This window comes from Rhea pennata, chromosome 10, assembly GCF_028389875.1.
Source record: "Rhea pennata isolate bPtePen1 chromosome 10, bPtePen1.pri, whole genome shotgun sequence".
Classification (NCBI taxonomy): Eukaryota; Metazoa; Chordata; class Aves; order Rheiformes; family Rheidae; genus Rhea; species Rhea pennata.
This window is the reverse complement of record NC_084672.1, coordinates 22,123,619-22,149,371: the sequence shown is the minus strand read 5'-3', so window position 1 is coordinate 22,149,371 and position 25,753 is coordinate 22,123,619. Positions and strand designations below refer to the sequence as shown.

The 25,753-nt window shown below is 43.9% G+C and overlaps 1 protein-coding gene across 2 annotated transcripts; it reads right to left on the bottom strand.

Moving 5' to 3' along the window:
• Positions 1 to 25,084, bottom strand: EDC3 (enhancer of mRNA decapping 3). Of its 2 annotated transcripts, XM_062584246.1 has the most exons (7): positions 25,044 to 25,084; positions 22,362 to 22,543; positions 20,463 to 20,776; positions 14,333 to 14,668; positions 3,901 to 4,054; positions 1,814 to 2,031; positions 1 to 540 (listed from the first exon to the last, which is right to left on the bottom strand). In XM_062584246.1, exons 2-7 carry the CDS (start codon positions 22,523 to 22,525, stop codon positions 206 to 208), a joined length of 1,521 nt encoding a protein of 506 aa, XP_062440230.1. In that variant the 5' UTR covers positions 22,526 to 22,543; positions 25,044 to 25,084; the 3' UTR covers positions 1 to 205. The 2 variants fall into 2 exon arrangements, with proteins under 2 accessions (XP_062440230.1, XP_062440231.1); XM_062584247.1 differs by lacking the exon at positions 25,044 to 25,084 and having other exon boundaries at positions 20,463 to 20,544; positions 22,362 to 22,436.
• Between the last annotated feature and the right edge of the window lie 669 nt (positions 25,085 to 25,753).

The window sequence follows — 25,753 nt, the reverse complement described above, 5'->3', positions numbered from 1 at the left end:
TTTGCAGGAACATTCGCTTCCTTCTTTTTTTGTTTCATTTTATGATTTTTTTTTAAATACACAATGTTTCTTCTTGAAGGAAACTCTCCAGAACTTCACATCCTTAAGGCGTCACGAGTTTACTAGACAGGATCCACTGGACAGCTTATTCAACAGAATTCCTCCTTCTCTTCTCTCCCTTTGGAGCCGTATGGCTGGATGAGCTCTAAGTGGAGTGCAGGGGGATGACAAATTTGCAGCCGAAGGGCGAGTGGTAGTTTATTCCCACTTCCTGAAAGACCTTCTGGGGAATGCCAATGTCACAGAGGTACACGCGCCCTGCCCTCTCGCCCAGGGGCAGAGGCAGGCCCAAGGCCAGTGACCATTTGGCATCAATACCCTGCTCCATTTCATTTATTGGAGGGTCTATGCTGAGGACAGGTGCCCGGTTCTGGTTTGCCCAGTCCACAGTTGCTTTGTACCAAGGCTGATCTCTCAAAAAGGCATTTTCATGACAATCCAGGCAGTTGATCACTAGATCAACAGGAGTATCTGGGAGATCTGAAAGAAATACAGACATCGTGAGCATTCAGGACCAGACTGAAACCACGAACTAAGGCTCAGTCCCTTCTCTCCTTGCACAGCCAGAGATTTTCCTAGTCATACTTTTGCCTCCAGCACCTACTGTCTCACTGTGTACAGGCTGCCCTCACATTACATTGCTGTCCTTTTGCAGAAAACGCTGATGCCAACATTTAACAGCTCTTTAACATGCTGGAGAACAGCCACAGAGATTCAGATCAGAATCTCATCAAGCAGTCAGCAACTGGGCAGCCCTGCCCTAGATGCCACCTGCCAAGCTGACTTACTAGTCTGGCAACTATGAACAGCAGACAGGAACAGGGAAGCTCACTCACCACCAAAAAAATAAATAAATAAATAGGAGGACATTCTGCAATCTGTAAACTGAAAAAGGGCACTATATTCTGGAGCATGTTGATCACCTGTACTATGGAAGGGCAGCTGGTGTGCTGCAGCCTGTCTCGCTGATCTGCTGGTGCTCCCCTGCTCTGCACCATGCCCACTGCATTCCCCTTTGTCGCATGCATCATGAAATTCATGCTGCAGGGACTGCTGTTTTATAATTGGCAAGTAGCACAGCCAGCACAACACAGCCCTCCAGTCCTGTCACAATAAAATATATATATATATATATATATATATATATATATATATATATATATATATATAAAAATATATAAATATATATAAAAATATATAAAATTATATATATATATATATATATACACACACACACATACACACACATATATACAGCGCAGTGCCTAATTCCCAGGTTTGCTTCCCCCAGCAAGTTTAAACAAATTCGTTTTTGAAAACGATGCTGGTGAAAGGACAAATAAAAGCCAGCTCCCTCAGATGCAGTGTGTACTGGGGTATTCCAAGATACCTGAATTTTGACAGGCACTAAGACCAGTGAGGCAAGGAAGTCTGCTTAGTTTGAAGCACTAATTTGATGATCAAAAAAAGAGGTTGAGACATTGGACATGGAAGGCAACTGACTGGGCTGACTCAGGTCCATACTGCAGTTGCTCAGTGGTTATTAATATTGGAAATGTCTTAGTAGCACAACTGCTCTGCTTTCGGAGCACCCGTTGTCCCTGCTGTACCACCAGCCTCAAAGCAGCCACGAGCCACAGTGCTGCGGTGCCACTAGGTGGTGCAGCTCGACCGGGCAGGCACTGCGGGACTGAACTGCACAGGTCTCGGCAGCCTGCAGAGCGGGCAGCGAGCGGACCTGCTCCTCACTTACCTTTGACACTGGACACCTGCTGCCCTTGGGTCTTGCTGAAGAGATTCAGCTCGTTGGTGATGGATTCCAGCATCTTGACAAAGTTGGGCAGGAAAAGAATGACGTGGACGTCGTGATTGGAGAGGTGCCGTCCGCAGCTGATTCCCTGGGCCCCCTTCACGTGGGGGCCGCAGAGCAGGGCTACTGTGGGCCGCTGATGCACGTTCTTTGGGTTCAGCCTGAACGACAGAAATGCAGACAGAAAGGGCATGTTAATAAACCCCAAAACCTCTTACCTTCTTCCTATAAGAGAGAAAAAAAAATACAGTAAAATGCAAATTGACTGGGGTTTTGCAAATCTTCCGTTGTCTCTGGACAAAAAGGAACCACATCCTTTTGTGCTGCTAACACTAGCTAGCTGCCCTGCTTGCAGGTTCTCTTGAAAATTTACATTTTCAGTCAGCTTGTATGTTCCAAAGCAGGGGCATTTTTACTGGGCATGCAGTAAGCCTGAACTCTGTGCAGTTTCACTTTTAAGAGGCTTTTTCCCCTCCTGTCACTATGATTTTAGAAGTACCGCACTGAAAACTACAGTAGTTTGATGCAGCACAGCATAAACAACTGGCACTGCTCCGAATCCAGCACAAGAGACAAATCAGCTTTGCTTGCAGCTTGATTCTGCCATTAAAAAAAAAAAAAAAAAAGAGAGAGAGAAAAGAAACAGAAACAAACCACCTTGTGCCACCCAGGTTTTCATGCAGGAACTGTCCTATCAATTATTTTAAGTCCCATAACTAATTCCACATATCACAAGCTTCAGGTGCCAGAGCAAGACTGGATGGATGTCTTCAGTTCTCCTGCCTAACAGGTAAAAGGCCAAGCAGTCAGAAGAAACACAACACGTAGATAAGCTTCTGTTAGACACTAGGAATGCTACACATACACCCTTAAAAATATGGTGTGAGCCACCCAGCTGCTAAGCCACAATTAAAAAACAATTCTTCTCGCCAAGCCCTACCAACTGCAAAATAAAAGTTGATTTATTTTGATTTAAATGACTTGCAAGCCAGTAAGGGTGGTTTACACTAATATTTTCAGTTGATAGGGTGGGTGAAGCCTGGTATATTACTGCTTCCTGCTTTCAACCAAGTGATCAGATCCTGGATTGCAGATAAAGCATTACTGCTAGAACAGACGGAGACTGGTAAGGCTCGTCTTCCACTTCAAGAAGAAATCATTTGGAGCATCTAACAACATCTGGATACATGTACAATTATCTGCCCACATCAAGTATGGTAAGTGCATGCAAAAAGCGGACCTCTTCGAAAGAGGCTGCATATTTATCCATGCAAACAGGAGTAAATGCACCCTAGCCTTCTGTCAAACTGGGCCCTTGAAAAGGCAGAATATTCCCAATTTAGGTGTAGATGGCTAGAAGCTAATTTAACATTGTGGAGAGCCTGTTCGTTTTCACTAGCTGACTTCTATTTTTATTGCCATCATTAAACTGTAACACAAAAACAAAGGAAAGGTTTAGAGGTGATTTGTTTTGGGGTTTATTTATCATCACACAAGGACCAGCTCACATAAATTCTATGGGTTTTTTTTCCAAATCTGCCTTGAGTTTTGTTTGTGAAAAGCTAAGTTTCCCTGCAAACAGAGAGACAAATCTCTCTTCTCTTTACCCCAGGAGACACTTCCGCTTCTGAGACATAGAAGCAAAGAAGTCCTTAATAAGTCAATCATCTAAAACTATGTTCAACAGCCCTTTCCAAGAACAGCAGTGAGAATGTGGAAACCTACTGTCAGGCTTCCTCCCACTTCAGGAGCCTGCGCCTCATACTCGTTTCCATGATAGTTCGGAAACAGGATGACACATAAAACACAAGGCCTGCATGGCATTTGGATGAGTATTTCTTTCAGAGGCATGGAAGAAAGACAGATCACAGCTGTCTCCAACTGCAGGACCATTAAAGGACTAACGTGGACCCTTCTCTCGTTTATACTACATTTACCTCAAAAGAAACCTCGCAACTTCTCTTCTAGCTTTCCACCATTTAGGGGAACAAGAGGGCAAATCTACAGCAGAGCCAAAGGAACAGCTTTACCTGTTGGGTCCCCCGAGGAGGCTCAGTGCCATCTGACTAGCACACACTCCCGTCATCTCCAGCCTCCGCTCCAGCGTCAGCCCGTGTTTCTCAGCAACCGAAAGCAGCTTTTTATGAAGTTCATACGACACGCTTGGAACGACGAGCCCAGAGTCTAGGAGTCAAAGAGAGTGGAGGGAGGAAGACAGACAGAAAGAAATATCATCAGAGATTTTTCCCACCCAAAGGCTACAGCCTAGTAAGATTATATATGACAGCCCTTGTACATGACCACAACAAACGGGCTTAGCAGCCATGACAAAGGGCCTGCTTAGTTTTGAAGACCGCAGCAGCAGCTGCTCTCCCCATAAGCCATATTCCCTCTGAGACCATCACACGAATCCAAAATAACGCAACAGAGGCGGTCGGCTCGCTCTGTTCGTAACCACTGCAAGCATTATCCCAAGGGCTGCAACAGCAGCCGCTTCACTGACTTGTCCCCGGGCATTTGAGACGAGAGTCTGGAAATCTCCGATTGGGAAGAGGCTTGCCTTGTTCAGCCAGGAAGCAATTCAGAGCCTGCCTAAAACTGATACAACTTTCCTGCAAGCTCCGTAGCACCCCTACCAAATTCAGCTCAGCAGAGGCAGCAGATTTGTGAAGAAGGATTTCCCTCAATTCCTATTCATGCCATATCTGTACTGCCCAGCTAGACCATGGTACTCCGTCCAAAAGCAGCAGCTTCCAAACACAGCATGGGCAGCTGATGTTTCTTAAACTGCTCATTCGTGCAGCATTGTGCTAACTGTACTTTGAATGCACGAAGCACAGTGACAGCTAAACACAACTGCTGGGCTTGAAACAGTATGTATTTCCATGCAAATTCACCAGGCAGCTGGAAGTTTTAGGAATACACAGACTGCCTGTTTCCCTTGCGAAGAATAGCTCCTACAAAGACCTTCTTGACTTACAAACTGAATATTAAGGTCATTCTTAGTGGTCTCCAGGCCAAAAGTACTTTAGCCTGCTCCTCACGCTTCAGCATGCTTAAGTGTCCTCGTCACACCAAAAGTCACAAGAGAAGCTGTGAACCAGATATTCCCACCAAAAGAGTTTAGAGACTTTATGCTTACTGTCAGTGACAGGGATCAGCTGTTTCTCTAGTCTCTCACCAACTCCGAACTTCCAATTCCCTAATTCACACAGCACAATAAAACAAGATAGCCCACAATAACTAGGTAGCTGTCCCCACCACCAGAGCTGTGCCAGGTCAGAATGGCTGCCTTCAAACAAAAGCTGAATCACGATATACCAAAGCAGTAGGAGAAATCTGTAACTAAATTAAAAAAAAAAAAAAAAAGCGTATAGAAAGATACAGGTTCTCAGACACTTTTGTCAGCTGCTCTGTAAGCCAGGAAATGCTCCAGCATGGGGATCAGAGGAAAAACAAACAAGACTGGTTTTGTTAAGCACTGGGAACAGCGTCCTTCCCTGCACGGGGCAGCAATACCATCATTCCAGCTCACTTGTACAGCAAAGCTTCATGGTATCAGCGGGTAAAAGAAAACAAGCCTGAATAACTTTTCTGACCTGTTCTTCAAATAGTCCTTCTCCAAGCAGGCCAATCTGGCATCAATTTCATACAAACAGACCCTGCAGTAACATCTATAAATTCTCCCAGAAATAAATGCAAAGGATTCGTTGCTATAGCAAGGCAGCTTGCTCTGAGAGGAGTCACAGCAACTGCTCAGTAGCACACTGCAACAGTGAAGGACCAGGAAACCAAAAACAATTATTCTTTCAAGATGCATGGAGAAAGAAGCAGGTAAGCAAGATCCAGAGACAGGTGAGAAAGTTATTAAGGCAGTCAGCAAGATATCCTTGAGTATCCTCAGCTACAGAAATCAGTCTCTATTCTAGCTTTTCTCCAAAACAGTTCTGATATCCAAACCCCTTCCTTATCCTTCACTCTGTGCTTGAGACTTAGCACCAATGTAGACTCAGAAATACATGCCATTCTTCCCCCCATGCAGTCTCCTGGATATCTGTAGGTAGACAGATCCACAAGACCTGGATATCCGTAGCTGCCTCCCATCTCTGGGGCAGCAGAGCTTAATTCTCTTCCCCAGAAGGAATGGCCACAGCTTGAAGCAGAGCTGCTGGCAAGAAGAGTTCTTGGCTCCTGCTTGGAGCGTTCACAGGCACTGCTGAGCTGGACAAGCAGTGCCAGAGGCATTTGGGAACAAACAACTAGCAGCATCTCTGGCCGAGCAAAGGTTTGTGGAGTTTACTGGAGAATATCCTGTTGGTTCCTACTCTGTGGGATAGGCAGGCGGGGCACACAGGAGTCAGGCACGACAGGGGGAAAGCACCAGGGCTCACACTGATGTCCGCTGCAGCTTAGGGACGACACCCAACGGCAAGCCGACGCGCGACTAGAGAACATCGGCCCAATACTTTCATCGGCGCGCTCCGTTTCTGCGGCGTTAGCGGCCAACAGCCCAGACTCACGTTCACACTTGCATCAGCATTTCTGCCTCTGAACTCGGGGTAGACTTCATTCAGCAACACAAGTGCTCCTCACACCTGAGAGCAGGCGAGAGGGCTTGAACTAACTGAACTAACGGGAACATCACGCCGAACAAACACTGCTTGCCTACATCTACATGGAGTCAACCCCACTGCAGGTTTAACGGAAGCAAGTCTGGATTGGTCACGAGTTCATGCAAACAACCGTTCACCCTGCAGAAACAGTAAAAACGCAGTTCAGGGCACCAAAAATGCTAACGCAATCCTGGTTGTCTAGAGACAAGGAGGCAGAAAGTTATTTCAGTCTTTTTACAGACTTTGTCAGATCATTACTAGAAAAATTTTTATATGTCTTCTTGTTCACATTTCAGAAAGAAAGCTGAAAGTCACAAAAATAATTAAGGCCTGGTGTAAACGCTCGGCTGTGGTACGAGTTCAAAGGGATATAGTCACAGCACACACATCCGCTGAGAAAGGAAACTGTTGCTCACAAGCTCAGGCTCCCTTGCAGAAAAGCCAAACAAGAACGCGTTGCAACAAGTGAGAGAGATTCAAATAAGAAAAGCAGCATGTGTTTTAATTGTGAGGAGTTATCTGTACCACCATAGTTCCCCAAGGTGACAGTCAAAAACCACTAAGCCAAGCTACTGCAGAAATGGTAGGTTTTGTAAATCTTGAGGTTTTCAGAACACGGGCCAGTGAAACCTGAGGTATTCCTGCAAGGCAACAGTAAAATGTCATGGCATGTTTTATAGAGCAGATCAGACTAGATGCTCTGCTGAATCCTTCTGACCATCATCTCTGAACTTGCTGGTTAGTTCTCTACAGACATGGAGGAACCCAACGTGTTCAGACACTTGACCTTGCATGTTAACGGCTGATTAAGCTACCTCTGCTAATAACCTTTTATTACATGCAGCACATATGCAAGCATGCACATTATCAAAGTCATTTAAGACTCCTGATAGCACTTGCTGAACATTTAGAGTCATAAGCCACTAATAATCCTAAGCCTGTCACACCAGTCACGCACCTGCCTGTGTTCACACACCCTCTTAGCCTCCAGAGTCACGCAAGGCTCAGCTCTGGCTCATTCATATTTTTGCTACTTTATCAAGTCTCGTTTTTCAAGCTTGAGGGAGGACTCGGAATGAGTGACCCAAGGTCAGGATCTCGCCAAACAGCTTGACACGACACATCTTACACTAACCTGAAACACGGGACTCTCAAACTGTAGTTTTACTCAGCTTGAACTGCAAGGCCACAAATTCCCTATTTAAATTCTGCACAAACCTCCCAAATTCCTCCTTGGAGTTGCCAATCTGTATTTCTTATCTAACCTATTTAGCATGACTATTGCTAATGCTTTCTCCCTAATCACTGACATCTTTCCCTAAATCACATCCCTCAAATCATGACATTTAGAAAGCACGCATTGTACCAGATGAATTTTTACCAGCCAGATAAAACTCATAGGGGATTACTGAGAGGCAACTAAAGCGTGAGATGAACCTGCATTTTGTATCCAAAACAGCAGGCCTGAGTCAGTGCTACACTTTGTCCTAATTGCTCCTTCTCAGGAGCAGGCTTAAATGCCAAGAGAACTTCCCCTCTTTGCACTCACGCAAGGTCCAACCAGTCAGACTGGCTTATCAAAACCAGGCTGAGGGAGTTAAATAAACTCTGGCAGAAAGCAATCAAGGAGGCAACATGTAAGCCTGCAAACAATAACACTACTGCAACAAAACTGAACTTCTGCCAACTTTAATTATGTTTGGGTTGGACAGTGCATCTTTATTGTTTGGTAATGAAGGCAATAAAATAAATTAGCTATGGTCTTTTAATACTAAATAAATGCATTTTACAGCTGCTTGGAAAAAAAAAAAGCAGATATAAACTAAACAGTTCTGTGACACGCAGAGTATTGCTGAAATCTGATTAACCAAAAAGTATGCTCAGCTTAGGAAGCACACCCTGTCCTGGGCACTGCAACCGTAAACACGTTACCCCCTCAAGTCTGACCAGGCCATGCTGCACCCACACTGGCTACCCAGGGTGCAGAAAAACCACCGCAGGCCAGCAAAAGGGCTGAGCTAACTCTCCAGAAGTTAACCTGAGAGGAGGAAAGGTTTTCCCCCAAAAAGCCCAGAACAGCATTGCTCCGAGAAGTCTGAAGAGCCTCAAGTACTTTCGGTTACTGAAAAAAAGAGAGGGTTGCTCCTGCATGAGCTCAGCGCGAAAGCCCCGTGCCCTCCCGACGGACACTCACTCACTCTAGCTGCTGAAAGGAAGATAAGCGAGTGGCTTATGGAACAGATGAGACGGAACAGGACATAGGATCTCCTGAAATCTCTCTGTAAAGATACCAAGTCCTCCCCCTTAGCAATAAATAACACCCAGTCCATGGCTGCAACAGCTCACAGCCTTTCTAAGAAGCAGTTATACGAAGCAGGTATAATCTTTGTGTGTTTTAGGCAGAACAGATGCTATCAGTTTGCTTGCTGTCTTCTGCTGCTTGTAAAGCTGGAGCCACCTGCCTGTGGACTCAGGAAAAGAGTTACTTGCCCCACACATTATTTCAAACATGAATCATTTTCTTCACAACCTTAAAGGCTAGATTTTTTAATTATAATTATTAAGACAAATTATGCAGGAGTTCTGGCTTAAGTTCCAACGTTAGTCTCTCCCAGCACTATACACGATTCACTCCAGCTGAGCAGAAAACAGTCTGAAGGACAAAGCAACTTTGCCCCATGACCGCTTTGTTTTCTCCTGCTAGTAGACAGAGTGAACTTAATTCACACTCAAAAATTTCAGAATCACTTAGCACATTCAATATACAAAATCACTGTAAGGAGTCATCCATAGACTGAAGAACTAAAAACTGCAGAAAGTAGAACAGTCACTCAAGGACACAGCACAAAAAGGTACTAAAAACAAAAAAGCAAAAACAAAAACAAAAAAACAGAAAGCAAGAGAGAGATCTGCATCATCTACCAGAACAGATACATCCTTGGTTTCAAAGTCTCTTCCTGGCATATTAGTTTGTTGCTCCGCCTGCTGCACTTACTTCTCTCTCAAGTGAACATTTTCTTTTTCCATCTCCTTACAATGGAGTGGGAGGTGGTGAGGAGGCAGTTTCTTGATGCACAAGTTTGAAGTTTGATTAGGAAAGCACGGAGAAATAAATACGACACCGAGTCCTGCTTTCTCTTGGCAAACGGATGCACTCCTAAGTCAGATCATCTTAAGCTTCTATAGCATCACTGAGCCTGAAAAATCCCACTGTTTTCCAGAAGAGACACTGTGATGGAAACAACATGTGTTCTACAGTGATAGTATTAACTAGAAGAGAACCTGCTCAGAGCAGCTTTGGACAAAGCCTTACCAATACAGCAGGGGAAGAAAGTAATGCTTTGTCTATCTAGCATAGAGCTCTCCTCTTTACTCATCTCCGGGCGCTCATAAAGACACAATCTTGGCAGACGGCACTGCTCATAAAGCCAGGCTGCTCGGGTACTCAGACAAGGCTGCTGCCTGCATCTCCCCCTTCCTGCGCCGTGCAGCAACGTGGGAAGTTGAGGTATCCTGGCATATGAGAATTTCAATTCAGTTCGATGGTCACGGTCCCAATACAGGAGATTGTATTCTGGTTTAATCATCATGAACCAGAACACGATACGCATGTGCTGTGTGCTAACAGTGATTAAACAAAAGTTTAAGAGGATTGAAGAGAATGAACTGCAGTAGGAACCATTTGGACAGCCTGATATGCTTGAGATTATATGAGCAGCTGCTGCTGAGCTGAGATACTCCAGCCTACCACAAACTTCTCTAAGCTCTAACACATCTGCAAAACATTTGCTTTGAGACTCCTGCTAAAAGATCTGATCACAAAACATCATTATTTACATACAGAGAATTTCAAAGTTGATAGTCAAGAGAAGGGAGAGAGACAGATCTATGCCACCACAAACTTCAGTTTTCTAACTGAACAGCTCTGGAAGTAGAAAAAGACAGCTCACACCTCATAAAACAGATAAACCATCAGCCTTCCCAGGGAGAGAGATTTTTGTTAAACACTTGCACTTTCCTCTTCAAGCATCATGTAATGGGAAACAGTGACAGATCAACAGCAGCCAGCCCAAACAAGTGAAGACTAATTATACACCTGGGAGTAATTCACATATGGATCCCCAGGGAATGGAGTCAAGTCAGTCAGGACCAAAGACACGATAAACTCTATTGGCTCCAGGTTTCCTTTTTTTGTCTGGAAGAGATCCTCAGCTATATTCACTTTCTCTACTATAATACTTTCCATACAGCTCCTGCCACATGTCAGACATCCTGCACCACTTTGCCTCTATCACAGTTACTCCCTCTTACCTCTATTCCAGCATAACTTCTAAGTCAATTCAGCTGATCTGTTTTGGAGCAAATCTCAAAAAATCCTGCATTTTAGGAACAGCTATGTAGCTTTTAGTGCACTAGTGAAATTTGAGTTGCACCAAACCAAGAATCCACATCAGATCTTCTCTTGTCCATTCTTGAGGAATTCTGCAGGAAAAACGGCATCTTTTCTCTGCAAGGAAAGCAAAAAGGAGCAAGAAAAGCCAACCTCTTGCTCTATATTCAGACTACAGTCTGACCATTTCTGGTCACTCAGTCATTTATAGGACACACAAAGGTCTAAAACAACAAAGGAAAACATACTGCCTGTTCGCTGTACCCGAGAATGGCATATAGTGAGAAAGGATCAAGCAGCCTATAACATTTCCGGGATTATTTAGTGTACACTATTTCAAACAATAAGCAGTAGCCAAAGAAGGCTGTTCGTAGCCTCCTTTCCAAAACGTTCTTGTTTAGTGAGAAAAAACAGTTAAACTGCAAACCTTTGGAGATAAAGGATAATCATATTAATCTCTAAGAGCAGGAAAGCATGACTACAGAGACTTAAATATGAACATAAGACACTTATCCAACCTTAAGTGCTGAATTTGAACCAAAAGCTTCAAAATACCTACTGACTTACCATTCCACTTCTTGTAATACATATGCCAGCATAAATAGTTGACAGCCTGGTCCCATAAAATTACCTCAGTCCAGAGGATGCTCTTCTAAGAGCTGTTTATCAAGCCTTGCATACATCCTCCATAAATCAACCTACTTTAGCAACTATAAAATACAGATTAGGAGCCCTGCAAGATTAGCCCTTCAGAGAACTAGCAACACCAGTTTACTGGTTTTACCAGTTTTTACATGATTCTGTTTTCTTCCTACCTCAAAGGAACAAAGCATTTAAAAAGAAAAAAAAAAAAAACAAGGACTCTCAGATCTTTTCCTCTCCTACAATGACAACAGCTGGATATTAGCTCATGTCAATCACCAGCATCGTTTTGTTCACATTCTTGTAAGAGCAGACAGAATAATTACTACATCAGTCAGAGCTCTTAAGACCGTCATCTTCAATGCAGGCCTAGGGAAATGAATTATGAAGTACTTAGTTCTTCTACAACTAGAAAGTACTTTGTTCAAGTGCAGCTTCCCTTAGGAGGCCAGATACAACTCCCTAGAGAGAATTCAGAAGTAGAAATCCTGTCGTAAATACCCAAAATAATGACTTTCAGGGCCATCGGCACTCTCAGTTAATCTCGGCAGATCAAGAGCACTGGATATACCTCTATGCTTTTCAGTGCTGACTTGTTACAAAAAGAGCTAAACTGAATGCCAGAAGCAGCAATCAAATTACGACTGTTTACAAGAGCTTTTACTAGACAGCCATTAGCATTTCCTAAGCAAAAGTAAACTTCCTCAACTGACACAAGGGAAGTTATCCCCTGTGGGAAAAATATCTAGATACACACAGCAGTGGGACCCTTCTATTATCATTCCCAGGACCGTGAACATGCCCTGCTCAGCGCAGGCGACAACGAACTGTAGTTGTCAATACCCTGCCCATTGTGTAAAACAACAGCTTTTCTTGCAAACAAATCCAGAATACCATATGGGAGAATAATCACCAAACAGGAACTAATGAGGCTAGAGAGACCCTGCAACTTCAGAGAAGAATCACCTCCCACCCTCCCCACGCAGGCTTGCCAAGAACAAAACAAGGAAAGAGCAGTCCTTTCACTGGTCTTGCTCCTGCCAAGATTTTCCAGGGTAAAGGATGATCAAGTTTAGCAAACATGACTTCATTTTCATGTCCTGAATTTACTTACTGATGCTTGCTAGTTATTGCATGACAGAGTTTTCCTCCCAAGAACCGTACTTCCTAGAATACCATATTAGCCACCCTTTTTCAAATTGACAGCTAACAGTAGGTTAGCTTTTGTTTCAGACTAGACATACATAGAGGCCCCCGTCTTCTCTCAAACAAGCCAGCTGGAAGATAAATTGACAAGTAGCAAATTAAAAAAAACAAACAAACAATCAGGAAGAAGTATTTATTCACAGAGCACGCAGTCAGGCTGTGGAGCATCTTGCCACAGGACACTGTAGAGACAGCGAAAGCCTGAACAGGTTTAAGTAGTAACATGTCAAATTAAGTGGAAGAAAATAAATTAATCAAAAGCTATTAAGACTAAATTGTCACTTCTGCTTCAGGAAGTCTTAAGCTTGCCACAGCAGAGTGTTCAGGAGAAAGTCTCACTCCACGTTTACCGTGTTCTTCTGCTTTCCCCTCCGAGTCTGCTGCTGATTGTTGGAAACACGATACGGAGCTCATGTTCTTGAAATGTCAAAGTTCCTTTACTCCCACCTTTTGCAAGTGCTAAAAAGCATGCAGATAGGACACCATAACTATGCTAAGATCACAGGGAATTTGTATCTGAGTATAGGAGATAATACATATGCCAGTCTGTGCACGTGCATTTACATGCAGTAGAACTTCCTAACAGCAAAAATCCATTAACCTTAAATCAGCTCTTGGTGAAAGCACCATCACTTCATGCTTAAAGAATACGAGAAATACTAGTGAACGTGTAATAAGCAACAATTCTACCCTTACCCCAGAGGCATGGATTAGATAGCTGAGTATTCGCCATATTTAGCTATTTAGACTGCTGCCTCCTTGCAGTCAGACAACTCACTGATCCATCGTGCAACCTTCACCTCAGTCCACCAGCCTACCTAGCAGCAGACAGGACCAGAAATAAGAATTGCAGGAGAATGTTTGCACAGCAGCTAGCACTCAGGTCCTATGCTAGCTTCCTCTCGTGATACACTTGATGAATCCTTCAACTGAAACATCTGTCTGACAGTTTCTTCCCTTTTACTATCAGGACAAGTTAATAACACAAGTTAATATCGTGCTCATTTCGCTCTTTAAGTTTCTGGATCTTTCAGACAGAGGAGAGCAAATCGGAAGCGAGGGTGGGAGAAAATAAGACGACATCCATACATGGATGTTTAGAATTATGGATGGGAAGAATTATGGGTTTTGTTTTACACCAATGACATTTAAAATTCTTTAACATTTTTTCTTTAAAAAGAAAAAAAACCACATAAGTACTACAAAGCAGGCATCAGAAGCTCATGAATCTCCTGTCTGTTAACAAGAAAGCACAAATTATGACATGACCTGCTATGATGTACTAAAATTCTGAAGAAACAGTAAACGAGGCTATGGAGGTTCTTCATGCTAGTGAAATCAAAGCAAGGATTCAAACAGCTCCTGTTCAGTTTCTATTCTTTGTTTTGTTAGATACTGCAAGAAAAAACTTACCTTGCTGCTCCATCTGTATATTTTTAATCTCTAAAATAATGCAAGAAAGGTTGTATGTAGATTCAAGGTACAGATTCAGCCTCACATGAACGAATGCCCTTGCCCTGAGATGCATGCTCCCTCCCCTCCTTTGGGAAAAATCATGTGCCCAGAAAAGCTGCAGATAGAGCAGCCTTATGAGTAAGGGACCTGGCATACCGGTGCAGAACTCCTTGTTAGCGTTGTGAGGTACAACAATCCTCCTGTAGTCTATAGGCTCCGATTCCAAGATGTTCTCATCGTGCCGATAACGAGCAGGTTTTTCATTCGGGGTACCACGGGAGCGAGTGCCGCTCCTCCTCTCATAAGTTTCAATCTCTTCAAATACAGCTGCCTTGTCAAAAAGGGCCAGGTTCCCTTCAAAATCAAAATCTGTGTCTGGGATTTCATCAATGTCATCCCCAAAGCACTCATCATCTTTGCTCTTCATCTGCCCGTTTTTCAGGCCGCTCTTCTTTGGAGTCACCTGGTTTGGATGACGGCTACTGGATGACCCTAAACGTAAATAAAGAAAAAGTCACATTTGCTCACACACTTTATTTGTAAAACTTTGTGAGAGAGGAGAGCTCATGTCAGGACTCTGCTTACTCAAGGGATACTTGCTTTCCAAAGATACTGCAGACCTCATCTTTGACATTACTCATGCTAAGATAAGCTAACAAAATAGAACAGGAAGCATCAGGAGAGAGACAGACTTTCAGGGACTTTCCATTAGCAAGGTTAGAAAAACAAGCTTGAACACAGTAGCAAAATACATATTTTTCCTTGCTTTATTTTATTTAAGATAGTATTACATTAGCGATAAGATAATAAGTGAGTACTGGCCTAAAACAGCGTTCCTCTTGTACTAAGCTCATGTTCATGCAGGCATATGTGCTAAGACCTTCTTTGGAATTTCCCTAAATTTCAGAGGCTAAAATAAGAGTTTTCCTCTATTTCTAATAATCTGAACTTCCTAACTGCAGCTAGCAGCTTGATTTCAGGCACAGCAATTTTCAGGCTGCTGGAGACTACCTCAAGGAGTTTTATATACAACTGGATGAGAACAGCTTACTGTAACATCTCCTCAGACAAGGAGCCATGGACAGAGAGAGAGCAGGACTCAGGAGCTGCTGGGGTCAGAAAATAATTTTGAGGAGAGAGAAGACAAGGAATTCTGGCAAGAATTCCAGCATACGTACAGGAAAGCTTGGACCAGTCATTTGCATGCATAGTTTTGTGAGAAAAGGAGAGCTTTTCACTAACACCTAACTTCCATCCTCTGCCCTGGACAATGGATTCCCAAATCAAAGCTGATATACAAACCATTCCAAAGTGGTGTGCAAATGCTGTGGAGCTAGCAACTGCCGCTACCAGTGAGGGAATCGCATCCAATACTGCTGCTAACAGTGGCACAAGCATCGAAAAGTGGCTTAATAACACAGCAGGCAGAGTTCTCAGCGTGTTTCACCAACTCCAGGTCAAAGCAATATCCGAAGGCCTTTCGTTCAAATCAATAAGCTAGAGCCTACGCTGAGTACAATGGCAAAACGAGTCTGGCTCTTGTGTGAATGTCAAGTGTTGCAGCAACTCAGTCTGTTCCTGTTACCCAACAAGAGTTTTTACACTCACTGCCAGATTCTTCTGCAAACAGCTCCACTCTACCCTTCAGCTGCTCTGAAAAACAAAGCGTGGGGGTAGCAGCATCCCCATGCACCGGATCCATGGGACAGAGCAGCTGATGCAAACAGAGTGCAAATGCTGACAGAATAAAAAGCTGCACTAGAAAAGCTGGGAGAACAAAGGCTGGAAAGCTCTGCCGGCTCCCCTGCAGACACAACGAACGGGAGCCAAGACCACGTCCCATCCAAACGGGCCGTGCCAGCATTGTAGTGAGCAGCTCTTTAATCCATACCAATGGATGCCAGCTCTGAAATACTGCTGACTCTCACAACTGGCTCTCTCTTTACAGGCTCTTACAATCCCAGTAACAGAACTTGCATAGAATATGGCAGAGGCCTCATATGAATGCCAAAGTTATTTCGTATGCGTGTTCATGTGTATGCCTCTTCTTCATCTAAAGAGGCAAGAAGGGCAGCAGCTGGCACAGCCCAGGGCAGAGGGAGCCCTGAAAGAGAGAGCTGGCTAACAGGCAAAGTACCCACTACCCTCCAGGACCCTAGTGTGACACTAGCCCAGGCCATTTCCTGAAAGTTGCTGTTCTTAGTCGTGCATGCTTCCACAGCTTTATCCATCCGTCCATCACGCAGCTACAGAAATCCAGCTCCTTTCTGAGAACAACTTTGCATTGCGTGTATGCGAGAAGCTTAAGGAGAACAGCACATGGCTCTACATCAAGTTGGCAGCTTAACACTCCACAGAAAAGCACCTCCCTCAAAAGATAAACAATACTTCCTGGGATTTTTTTTTAAAAAAACCAACCCTTCCACACATAGTATATGAGCAAACACGAAGTCTCTAGCGAGTTGGCTGCCTTCCTGCGAGATCCCAGTGGGAGTGAGCTTTTACCGCCAGTCCTGGCGTGAGCGAGCGCTGTGCCAGCACGGCACAGAAGCCGTTGTTGTGTAATCTGCATTGCTATTTGTTGTTTATTGATTTCTGTCACACAAGTACTCTAAAGGGGGAACTTTGTCCCAGACTTGGCACGCTAAAGGGTATCGAAAGGTCAACTTCGAGTTGCGTTAAACCCACGCACTATATAACTTAAGTTCTAGATGACATCGTGGCCCATTCTTCCTTGACTTCTACATTCATCATCTTCTCACAGCCAGGACCTCTTCTGTCCCACTCTCAGAAGATTCAAATATCATTTGACCTCACATGTATATTTTAGAGGATAAAAGTTCGATTTCTTTTACCCCGTTTACGCTAAAAGGAATCCAGGCCCAGAATAACGTACATCTAGCAATCATACTTGCCCAACTTGTTTTAAACAAAATCTGTAAAAGAAAGTCTGATCTGAGGCTGTGCTCAGGTAAAAATGATGCAGCCTCTTTGTGCATTAAGGTGGTTTGAAACACTTACTGCTCTCACTCCAGACCTACCAGAAGCTGGCAAAATGGCATTATGTGAGGTAGACCTCCCAACACATCACATCCCACAAGAATAAAGCAAAGAGGGGGTTATTTCAGACATTTACATAGATGAACCTGAGAAGTTTGAAGAAGTTTTTAGGAAAACATTCAAAATAATCTGCTCAAATAGCTAGCTGTAACTAAGGAAGAGTTAGGTAACCAAAAACAACTTTAAAAAGAAAAGCACAGCTCTCATTCTATAGCAAGTACCACACAGTGTTCAGACCTGGAGAGAGGTAATGCTCTCAAACAGACTGGCTTGAAGATGATTAGGTCACTGAGAAGCATGTGCTTTCCCCCCACATTGTTCTGGCCTTCCTTCTCCCACCACTGACATCCATTAAACCATCTGAAATACTCTGAATATGTATCTTAAGAAAATGTCCTTTAAAAATGAAATTCTAGTAATAAACCTTGCTAGCTCAGATTAATTTAATAGGCACCAAAATCATAACTCTTTCAGAAAATTAATGGAACTGTAAGGGAAAATTTTAAACAAAAGACTTCTAGAGGTTCAGGAACTTCTCCACATAAATACAGCCTTCGATCTCCCTGTGTAATTGGCCTTGCACATCTTGCTTCCACACACCTCCTCTCCTTAAACACAAAAAAAAGGGAAAAAATAAGTCATGGAAATATGCTGGATATATACTTATGCTTCAATGACTGCATGATGAAAAAGTGGAAAGCAGCTTAGTCTGGGGGTCTTGGGGGAGAGAAAAAGCCATGCTCAATCCTGGTACAGTATGAAAGCTGGTTGAAGATTCTATGAACAGAGATAATAGATGCTTGACTTTGACATTATGCTGATTATACCTTCATATCCTCCTCATTAGTGCGCTAATTTGTATTTTTAACAACACTGCACAGCAAATAACATTTGTAATTACTTGTAGGGTGATATTGTAACAGGTTATAGTTATATAGGCTTTATATAGAAAAGCTTTACAATTTGTTTCTAGTTCCTTTTAGAGGAGAAACAGAGTCTAGCAACTGAGCAATTTTCAGTCAGACTGAGGGAAGCATATTAACTGGCATTACTAAGTTCTGCATCTTCCAACACCTGATGCTGGTGAAGCAGAGTAACATCTGGGGCGGGAAGGAGAAAAATCCCTGCTTCACTCATTACAATAACTTTGAGTATCACCGTGCCTTTAACAAAACTTTGTTAAAGAATTATTTGCTTTTATGTAAATAGGCACCAAGTACAATCCAATCCTCAAAGAAACACTGCAATAAAGAAAACATCAGCATGATTGTTCTTTGCCCTTTCAAGAAGAGCTGTTCTCCAGATAGCAATGGGCAAAAGAAAGATTTACGTATCAGTAACAGCTGGTACAATTTTAGTGTACTCCAGCTCCTGCCCCACCACATGATTTGTCTCTGCAGCCATCCACAGCTTCCAGTCCCTTCTGCTCTGCCACATCCAATGCAACATGCCTAAAAGCTCTCAAACACCATCTGTGTCTCTCCCAAACACCACCCCACAGAGCTTCCTCTTTTTTTTCTACCTCCAGGCACTTCCTTCTATGTCTTTGCTGCTCCTCTCCACCCTCCATTCACACTCATCTTCTCCCCTGCCACTTCCCAAATTCCTGTAACATCCACCTCTAGTGTTCTCACTCCAAACCAAGTTTACGCCAGCAGTGTCAGAAGAGGAAGGTGAGGTCAGACCAGGATGTCACGGTGGAGAATGGGAAGGGTGTTTTCTTTATTAATACTGTCCTACACACATGAAAAAAGTTAACACATCCTGAAAATAAAAACTGGTATTTCTCAGCAACACCAGCAAACTGGAAAATGAATTTGTAGTTTGTATCCAAAGCCATTTTGGAAGTACATAGGAATATTTTACTTCTGTCTTAAACAGAAGAGCTTCTGTGAACATCCTTCTTCAAAGTTCTGCAGTGGTCAGAAAAATCGCACAGAACAGCTCACAACATTTTAAAGTTCAGAGAGAATAATTTTGTTTCACAGTGTTTAAGTATTTCAAATCAGATTTGACATGGGAAACCTGTCAAGGTCTGAAACTTTATGACACAACCAACATCATATTAAAAAATATAAATCGCCCTGAACCTAATGAGTAAAGCCATACAAGCCACCTCTTCTCACCCACACGGTTCTGAAGGTTACTCCGAGCAGCCGGACTCCTGCAAAACAGTAAGTCTGCGGCCACGAGGCACCTAAATGCCACCAGCCTCTGTGAGCAAACAGCGACATCACAGAAACCCGCTACAGCCTTCTCCGCTTGTTACCTGGGTTAGTTCCAGGACCGCACAGCGTAAAACACCCTCACACCACCTCAGGCCCCCACCTGGAACACCCTGGAGAAGCCAAGGAAACTGTTAAAAACCAAGCACGTGATTAAGCATCGTGCTAGAAAGGAATCTGGCATCCACCAGATCTGCCTGTTTTTAGCTATCCCTCCACGTGTGTTCAAGAGGAGGCACAGAGAGTACATGAGTTTAACCTTTTCACCGCTATCCACTCTCCAGTTAATCAGTTGAACAGGACTAATCTCTCTGGAACTAGATTTCTGCCTAGCTGGGAAAGGTATTCCACTTTGAAATAAAAGGAAGGAAAAGTAGAGGGAATTTGCCTCCAAGGAATTCTAGCTATAACTTTAAGATCTACTCATAGAAGAAAAGGAGATAGAATTGTCTCATTAATCTCTATTGCCATCACACTGATGCAGACCATAAATTCTATGTCTAGCATACCCTGAAGACCTTCTTGTAATACATATGAAAGCCTAGAGAAACAGAATGCATTTTAAGAAAAAAAAAAAACACACAGCAGATGCAGTCAAACAATTTGCTTCACTTGATCTTAGCCAGTAAGAACATTTCACATCTCTAAGGTTATTTTCTGCAAGTATTCACACTTTTTTTTTTAAACAACTTAGTCCTGCAAACATTCCTGAAATTGCGTAAACATTCATACCAAATTTCATATGAGACTACACCATCATCAAATCATAAAAGACCTTCAGCTAAGTGCAAGGCAGCTGCAAGACCTATACTTATACCACTCTGAGGAACAGCTTGTGACGTCTTTATCATCAACATTGATTTCTCTTTTCCAGACCTTCAGAGAGCAATACAAGTAGAAAAGTAAACAAACAGTTTGAAATGTTCTTGCTGAAGCCTGGATGTTGCAGTGGTAACTCAGGTAAGTGAAAAGAAAAGTTGCAGGACAGCACATTTACTCACAGGAATTGTGTCTACGACGGAAGCCTTTGGATTGAGTCAATGTTTCCACGTGTCGATCCATGTAGCTCTTGGAGCACTGCTGCTGTGGAGAGATGATAACATCCTGATTCTTCATGTCTGTTCTCCTTGGAATATTCTGCGGGGCACTGCTGGAGATGGGCTTCTTTAACACTTTTCCAGTGCCATTCTGACTGGGACCCACTTGGCATCCAACACCAGGGATGCCCATTTCCGTCTGCTGCAGATCCCCACATTGTCTATTGTCCCCTGGCCCTGGGATCTCCAGAATTTTTAGCTCAGTAATGTCACCTGCCCTAAAAACAGGAAAAGAGAACCAGACATTCTGGAATTTAGCATTCAGGCTACTTTTATAAAAGTCAACCCCTAGAGGAAAACATGCAATATTCTACAGTATTTTTTCTGATGCCCATATCAACAAAAGAAGAGAAAGAATGGATTTTAATTCATAAACTTACAGGACACATCCCACAGACATCAAAATATTCAAAATTCAACTGATCTGAATCTTCAGAATAAGAACTCAAGTATTTGTATACTGGACCTGGATTTTGTTCAGGGTACTGCTCCTAGCTGAAACAGGAATCATTGAAGCAGACGTGATCAGCTTGCACAGATCTTCGCAAAAATTTGCCTTAAATATAGCAGTTTCTAGATAACATAATTAATCTCAGCCTTCAGGCTACTGCTTCTTGTAATCCATTTCTACAGAAAGCAATTCTTAAATTGGTGCAATTCATGCTCAGTCAAGGATGGCACTTCCAATTTCCTCAGAAGAGGAAACTAAAGTAATACTGCTTATGAGCCAAAACGAAACAAAGAAGAAACCACAAAGACCTCCATCTGCATGGATTGCAAGAAATAAATTGGAAAATATGGTCTTCCATTTTAGACTTCATAAGCATTTGTTCAAGTGGAATATAAAGTTACCAGCATTAAAAGTACCAAGTATTTGCCACATACTTCCACACATTTCCTGGAAGAAAATAGAGCCTTCCTCCTCCCCCATTCTCTCTTCAAAATCCTAGTTCAAGGAAGTGATACCCTAGTTCAAGGAAAAAGTGATACCCTGAAAACTATACCATAAAGTATTTAACCTCGTTCAAAAATACAGTACAGTTAAGGCTCTGAGTCACAGTAACATGCAAGTTGCACAAGTAACACGGAAATGCCCTGTGATTAATAGCTCTCATTTATTTTTTCTTTCAAACACAATGTTACCAGGAGCTAGTGGGAGGGAACTCAGAAGAACTACAATACAGTTCAGTTTCTTGGTTCCAAACTTTTCCAGTAGTTTTCTTTGCTCACTAGCCACCAGCCTTACACAACAAGATCACCCAACCAATGGAAACAGTTTTTAGTAGATAGAAATGTTGTCTACATGGAGAAGAGAGTGTGCTAAAAGATACAGGAGATGGATACTGATTTAATGATTGCATTTAATTAAATTTAATTGCATGTGGGCCAATAACCTTAATTGATCTACCACTCTGCCTTCTCTTCTATCATATTTTGAAGACATATATTACATAGGCTGAGGAAAAAAACCTTTAAGAAAACATGCCAATACCCTTCAACCATCCAAAAACTGAACAGAGAACATGTACACAGACACAACACATATATACATATAGCTTCAGCCACAAATAGCCTCCAGCTGTGAGCTACACCATTCCAACACTGTGAGCACAGAGCCAGAAAATAACAATCTTCTGCACACAAAGGCATGAAAATATTAGAGGCACTTTTTGTCCAAAGACGCTCAGTAGCGGTAACAAGATTTAAGGCAAAGGGCCCAGTTCTAGGAGAAGGGGAGGAAAATAAAATAATAAAATAAAGGAAATAGGCCTTGTCTGGAAAATATGGAAGAAAAACACTAACCTGAAGGTGACTTCTGGCACGAGGCACTTGACCCCATTATGGAAGGGCCGTGTCAGGGAAATGGTCTGGCTGACCTGATCCACAGCAGACACTCGTCCCTGGTAGACTCCCAAGCTTTCTCCACAGTTAATTGACACAATGCTTCCAAGCCAGTCTGTAGCCATGTTTCTGGCACACAATTGCTGTAAAGTAAAGAGACACAGGCCTGGCTGTAAAAGATGCAGAAAATGACAACCTGAATCAGCATCAACCGCGTCCCCCCGGCCCCAAATGCTGGCTCCCACCCAGGCTCCAGCTCGGTCAGCTTCTCTCTTCTTTGTGAGATGGAAATAACATCTATACAGCCACCAACAATCACAGCAAATGTGTAAATCCCTGGACAGCGCTTTGCCTATACATTTGTTTGTAACGACCAGAGCTCTGCCGCAACACAAATGATAGATAATGCTTGTAACACTCAGGCCGATTTCCTATAATGCTGTATTTTTCCAAAAATGAAGGAAATAATCTTGTAACTGATTTCAAGACTAAAACTTTCTAACAGCAATATTATTTGCTTAAATATCAGATCAAGTATTTAGCTCTGTCTGCATACTTTCTCCTAGCACCTTTGAACAGTTAATTTCTCTTCCCCTTCCATTTTAAAGTTTTGGCCTATAAATGCTAGGGGAGAATTGCATTCATGAAGACTTAGGAGTGATAACACTGACATCTGTAAATGCAGCTCAAAACCTACACCTTTAAGAGAACAGACAGATACAAAGGGAAATCTCTAGAGTCTCTGACAGAAGTCTCCACTACCCCTAGACCCAGGACTATTAGTACTACCGCTACAATTAAGTAACTGATAAACAAATAAATTGCACTGCTTTCCAGCAATTGCATTTAGTTTAGCAAATATAGAGGGAAAAAGAAAAAAAAAAAAGAAGAAAGAAAAACACAAACCATTAGTGCAGTAACATGCTCAGTCTTACAAATCTCTTGCAGTTTTGATGCCTGGCTGAAACTGTATTTCAAACAACATATTTTGAAGCAGCTAGGCACATCTTTTGATCTGATATTACTTTCTCTAGACAAGGAACACAGAAAAGTGACAGGCTCACTAGCATCAGAGTAGCATGAAAGATCTGAAAAACTCATAGAGGAAAATGACTACTGTATGCATCTGTTTTATATATATGCATACATCTATATGCCTTTTATTCTATAATCAACAAGAACATTCGACCAGAAGAAAAAAAAGCTTTGACTTCAAAGCTGTAATAGAAGACCATTCACCACATTCACTGTCATTTCCCTGCCTCAATTATGAATTTCTTAATCATCTCCTTGCACTGATGATACTTGCCCATTCTGTGGGACACGCTGTAAGGAATGGAAAGAGAGAAGATAATCCAGAAATAACATGTTGCTTTTCTCAGAACAGCCGGGCTACAAGCTGAAAGTCATCAACAGGAACATAAGTTGGAGAAACAAATAAATACATAGAAGAGGCAACAGAATACAAAGCTCAAGATAAGAGCAATACACACACGCACTTCTGTGGAAGTCATTTTAATTCTCTGGAAGCCCTTTGCGTCCTGAGCTTCTTGGGAAAAGATGCAAAAGAGAATGGAAACAGCAACCATACCTAGATGCTACTAGGAAAGACTCATTTCCCTTCTCCCTTCCCCCCTTTTTGGAAGATTAAAGCCAGGGGTCGCTTGCAAGAGAAACAAACACTATATTCGGTCATTAAAATCACAAACTCTTTAGCAATGGCCTCCTCTTTTCTGTTTCTGTGTCTTTATATTGACCACAATAACAACTGGATTCCAAGTTGATGATGGACTAAAGAAAAAAAATGATATATTTCAGAGTACCTGTGTTAAAACAAGTATTTCATTCTCTTTCCTGATTTTCATCTCTCATTTGGAAAGTCTGACATATGTGTGCACTTTAAAGGGATAGTTCCCCCTCCCCCGCCATGATAGTCACTTTTCAGCAATAGGGTATGTTTGGATGCAAACATAAAACAAACCCGTGAAACTTCTAATCTCAAAGGCTCTCTCTCTGTAGCTACTTTATCTGCAAACCATTTAGAACAGTGAATGAACTATGCAAGTAGAGAATGATTTACACATTGGCACACTGACAGATGTAAACAGCTGTTTAGGTACACCCAGAAAGTCAGACTTCCTGGCAAAATTACACGGAGTTTTGCCACTACAGTTGTCAGTGATATTATATATTCCCTCACACACTAAGTTCAAACGCAAATTAGAAACACCTCTGCCATTCTTGCAAGTTCTGAAGGGAAATCAGCAGCCACGCGTCTGCTCCAACCGCGTGTGGCACACTGCAAGAAGTAAACAGAGGTGGAAAGCAACCGAGCGCACAAAGAGCCAATGCAGCCGCAAGCCAAGCCGAGCTGCTTCAGGAGCGGGGAGGCCGCCGAGCCCCGAGGCCGCGGGAAGCGCTGCCGTGCGAGCGCCTCCCGCGGCGGCGGCGGCGGCCTGCCGAGGCCCGGGCGCCAGGCAGGGAAGGCCGCCAAGCCCGCGGCCTCGGCCCCCCCTCCCGCCGGCAGGCCGCACGGCAGCGCCCAGCCTCGCTCCGAGGGCCCCGGGGAGGCCCGGCCCGGCCCGCGCTCCCGGCCCCGCCAGCCCTGCCCGGGGCGGGAGGGCGCCGCCGCCGCCGCCTCACCTGCGCTGCCGTCGCTCGCTCCCCGCCTCACCCACCGCCCTTCCGCCTCGGCGCTTGCCGTCACTTCCTGGCCCGAGCGTCGCTCCGGCCGCCGACGGGCGACCATAGAGAGGCGCGGCGGAGCGCAGGCACGGCGCATGCGCAGTATTGCAGCGCGCCCTCGCCTTAGCGGGGGGACGCGCGGGGCTGCGCGAAGCGCGCATGCGCGGCGCTGGCGGAGGGGGGGGGGGGTGTCAGCCCCCCCCGCCCCGCCCCATGTGCAGCGCCGAGCACCGGGGCCCGCAGAGGCGCCGTGCGGGCCGCAGCCGTGCGCCCCGCTCGCCTCTCCATCACCCGATGGAGGTGCTGGAGCCACCCCAAAGCACCAGGCTCCTGCCCGCCCTTCAGCTCCCTTCACATCGGGTGGTACCAAAACCGCGGAAACCCAGAGGCAATTTTTAAGCTACCTGCTTCAGTTTTTCCCCAGAGGGAGAAGGCCCTCGCGCTGGGGCTACTCCCGGTTTTTTAGGGAGATCCCGAAGCAGGGCAGGCGCTCGGCAGAAGCGGCCCGCTCGCGCGACGGCCAGCCGAGGTTTGGCACGGCTGTCCTGCCCGTACGCAGGGGGAGGACCCGGCCCCGCAGCCCCCGGGGCTGCCAAACCCCGCTGGGAAACAGCCAGGTGATTCCCAAGATGGGGGGGGGGGGGGGAATGAACTATCTAAGACTTTTG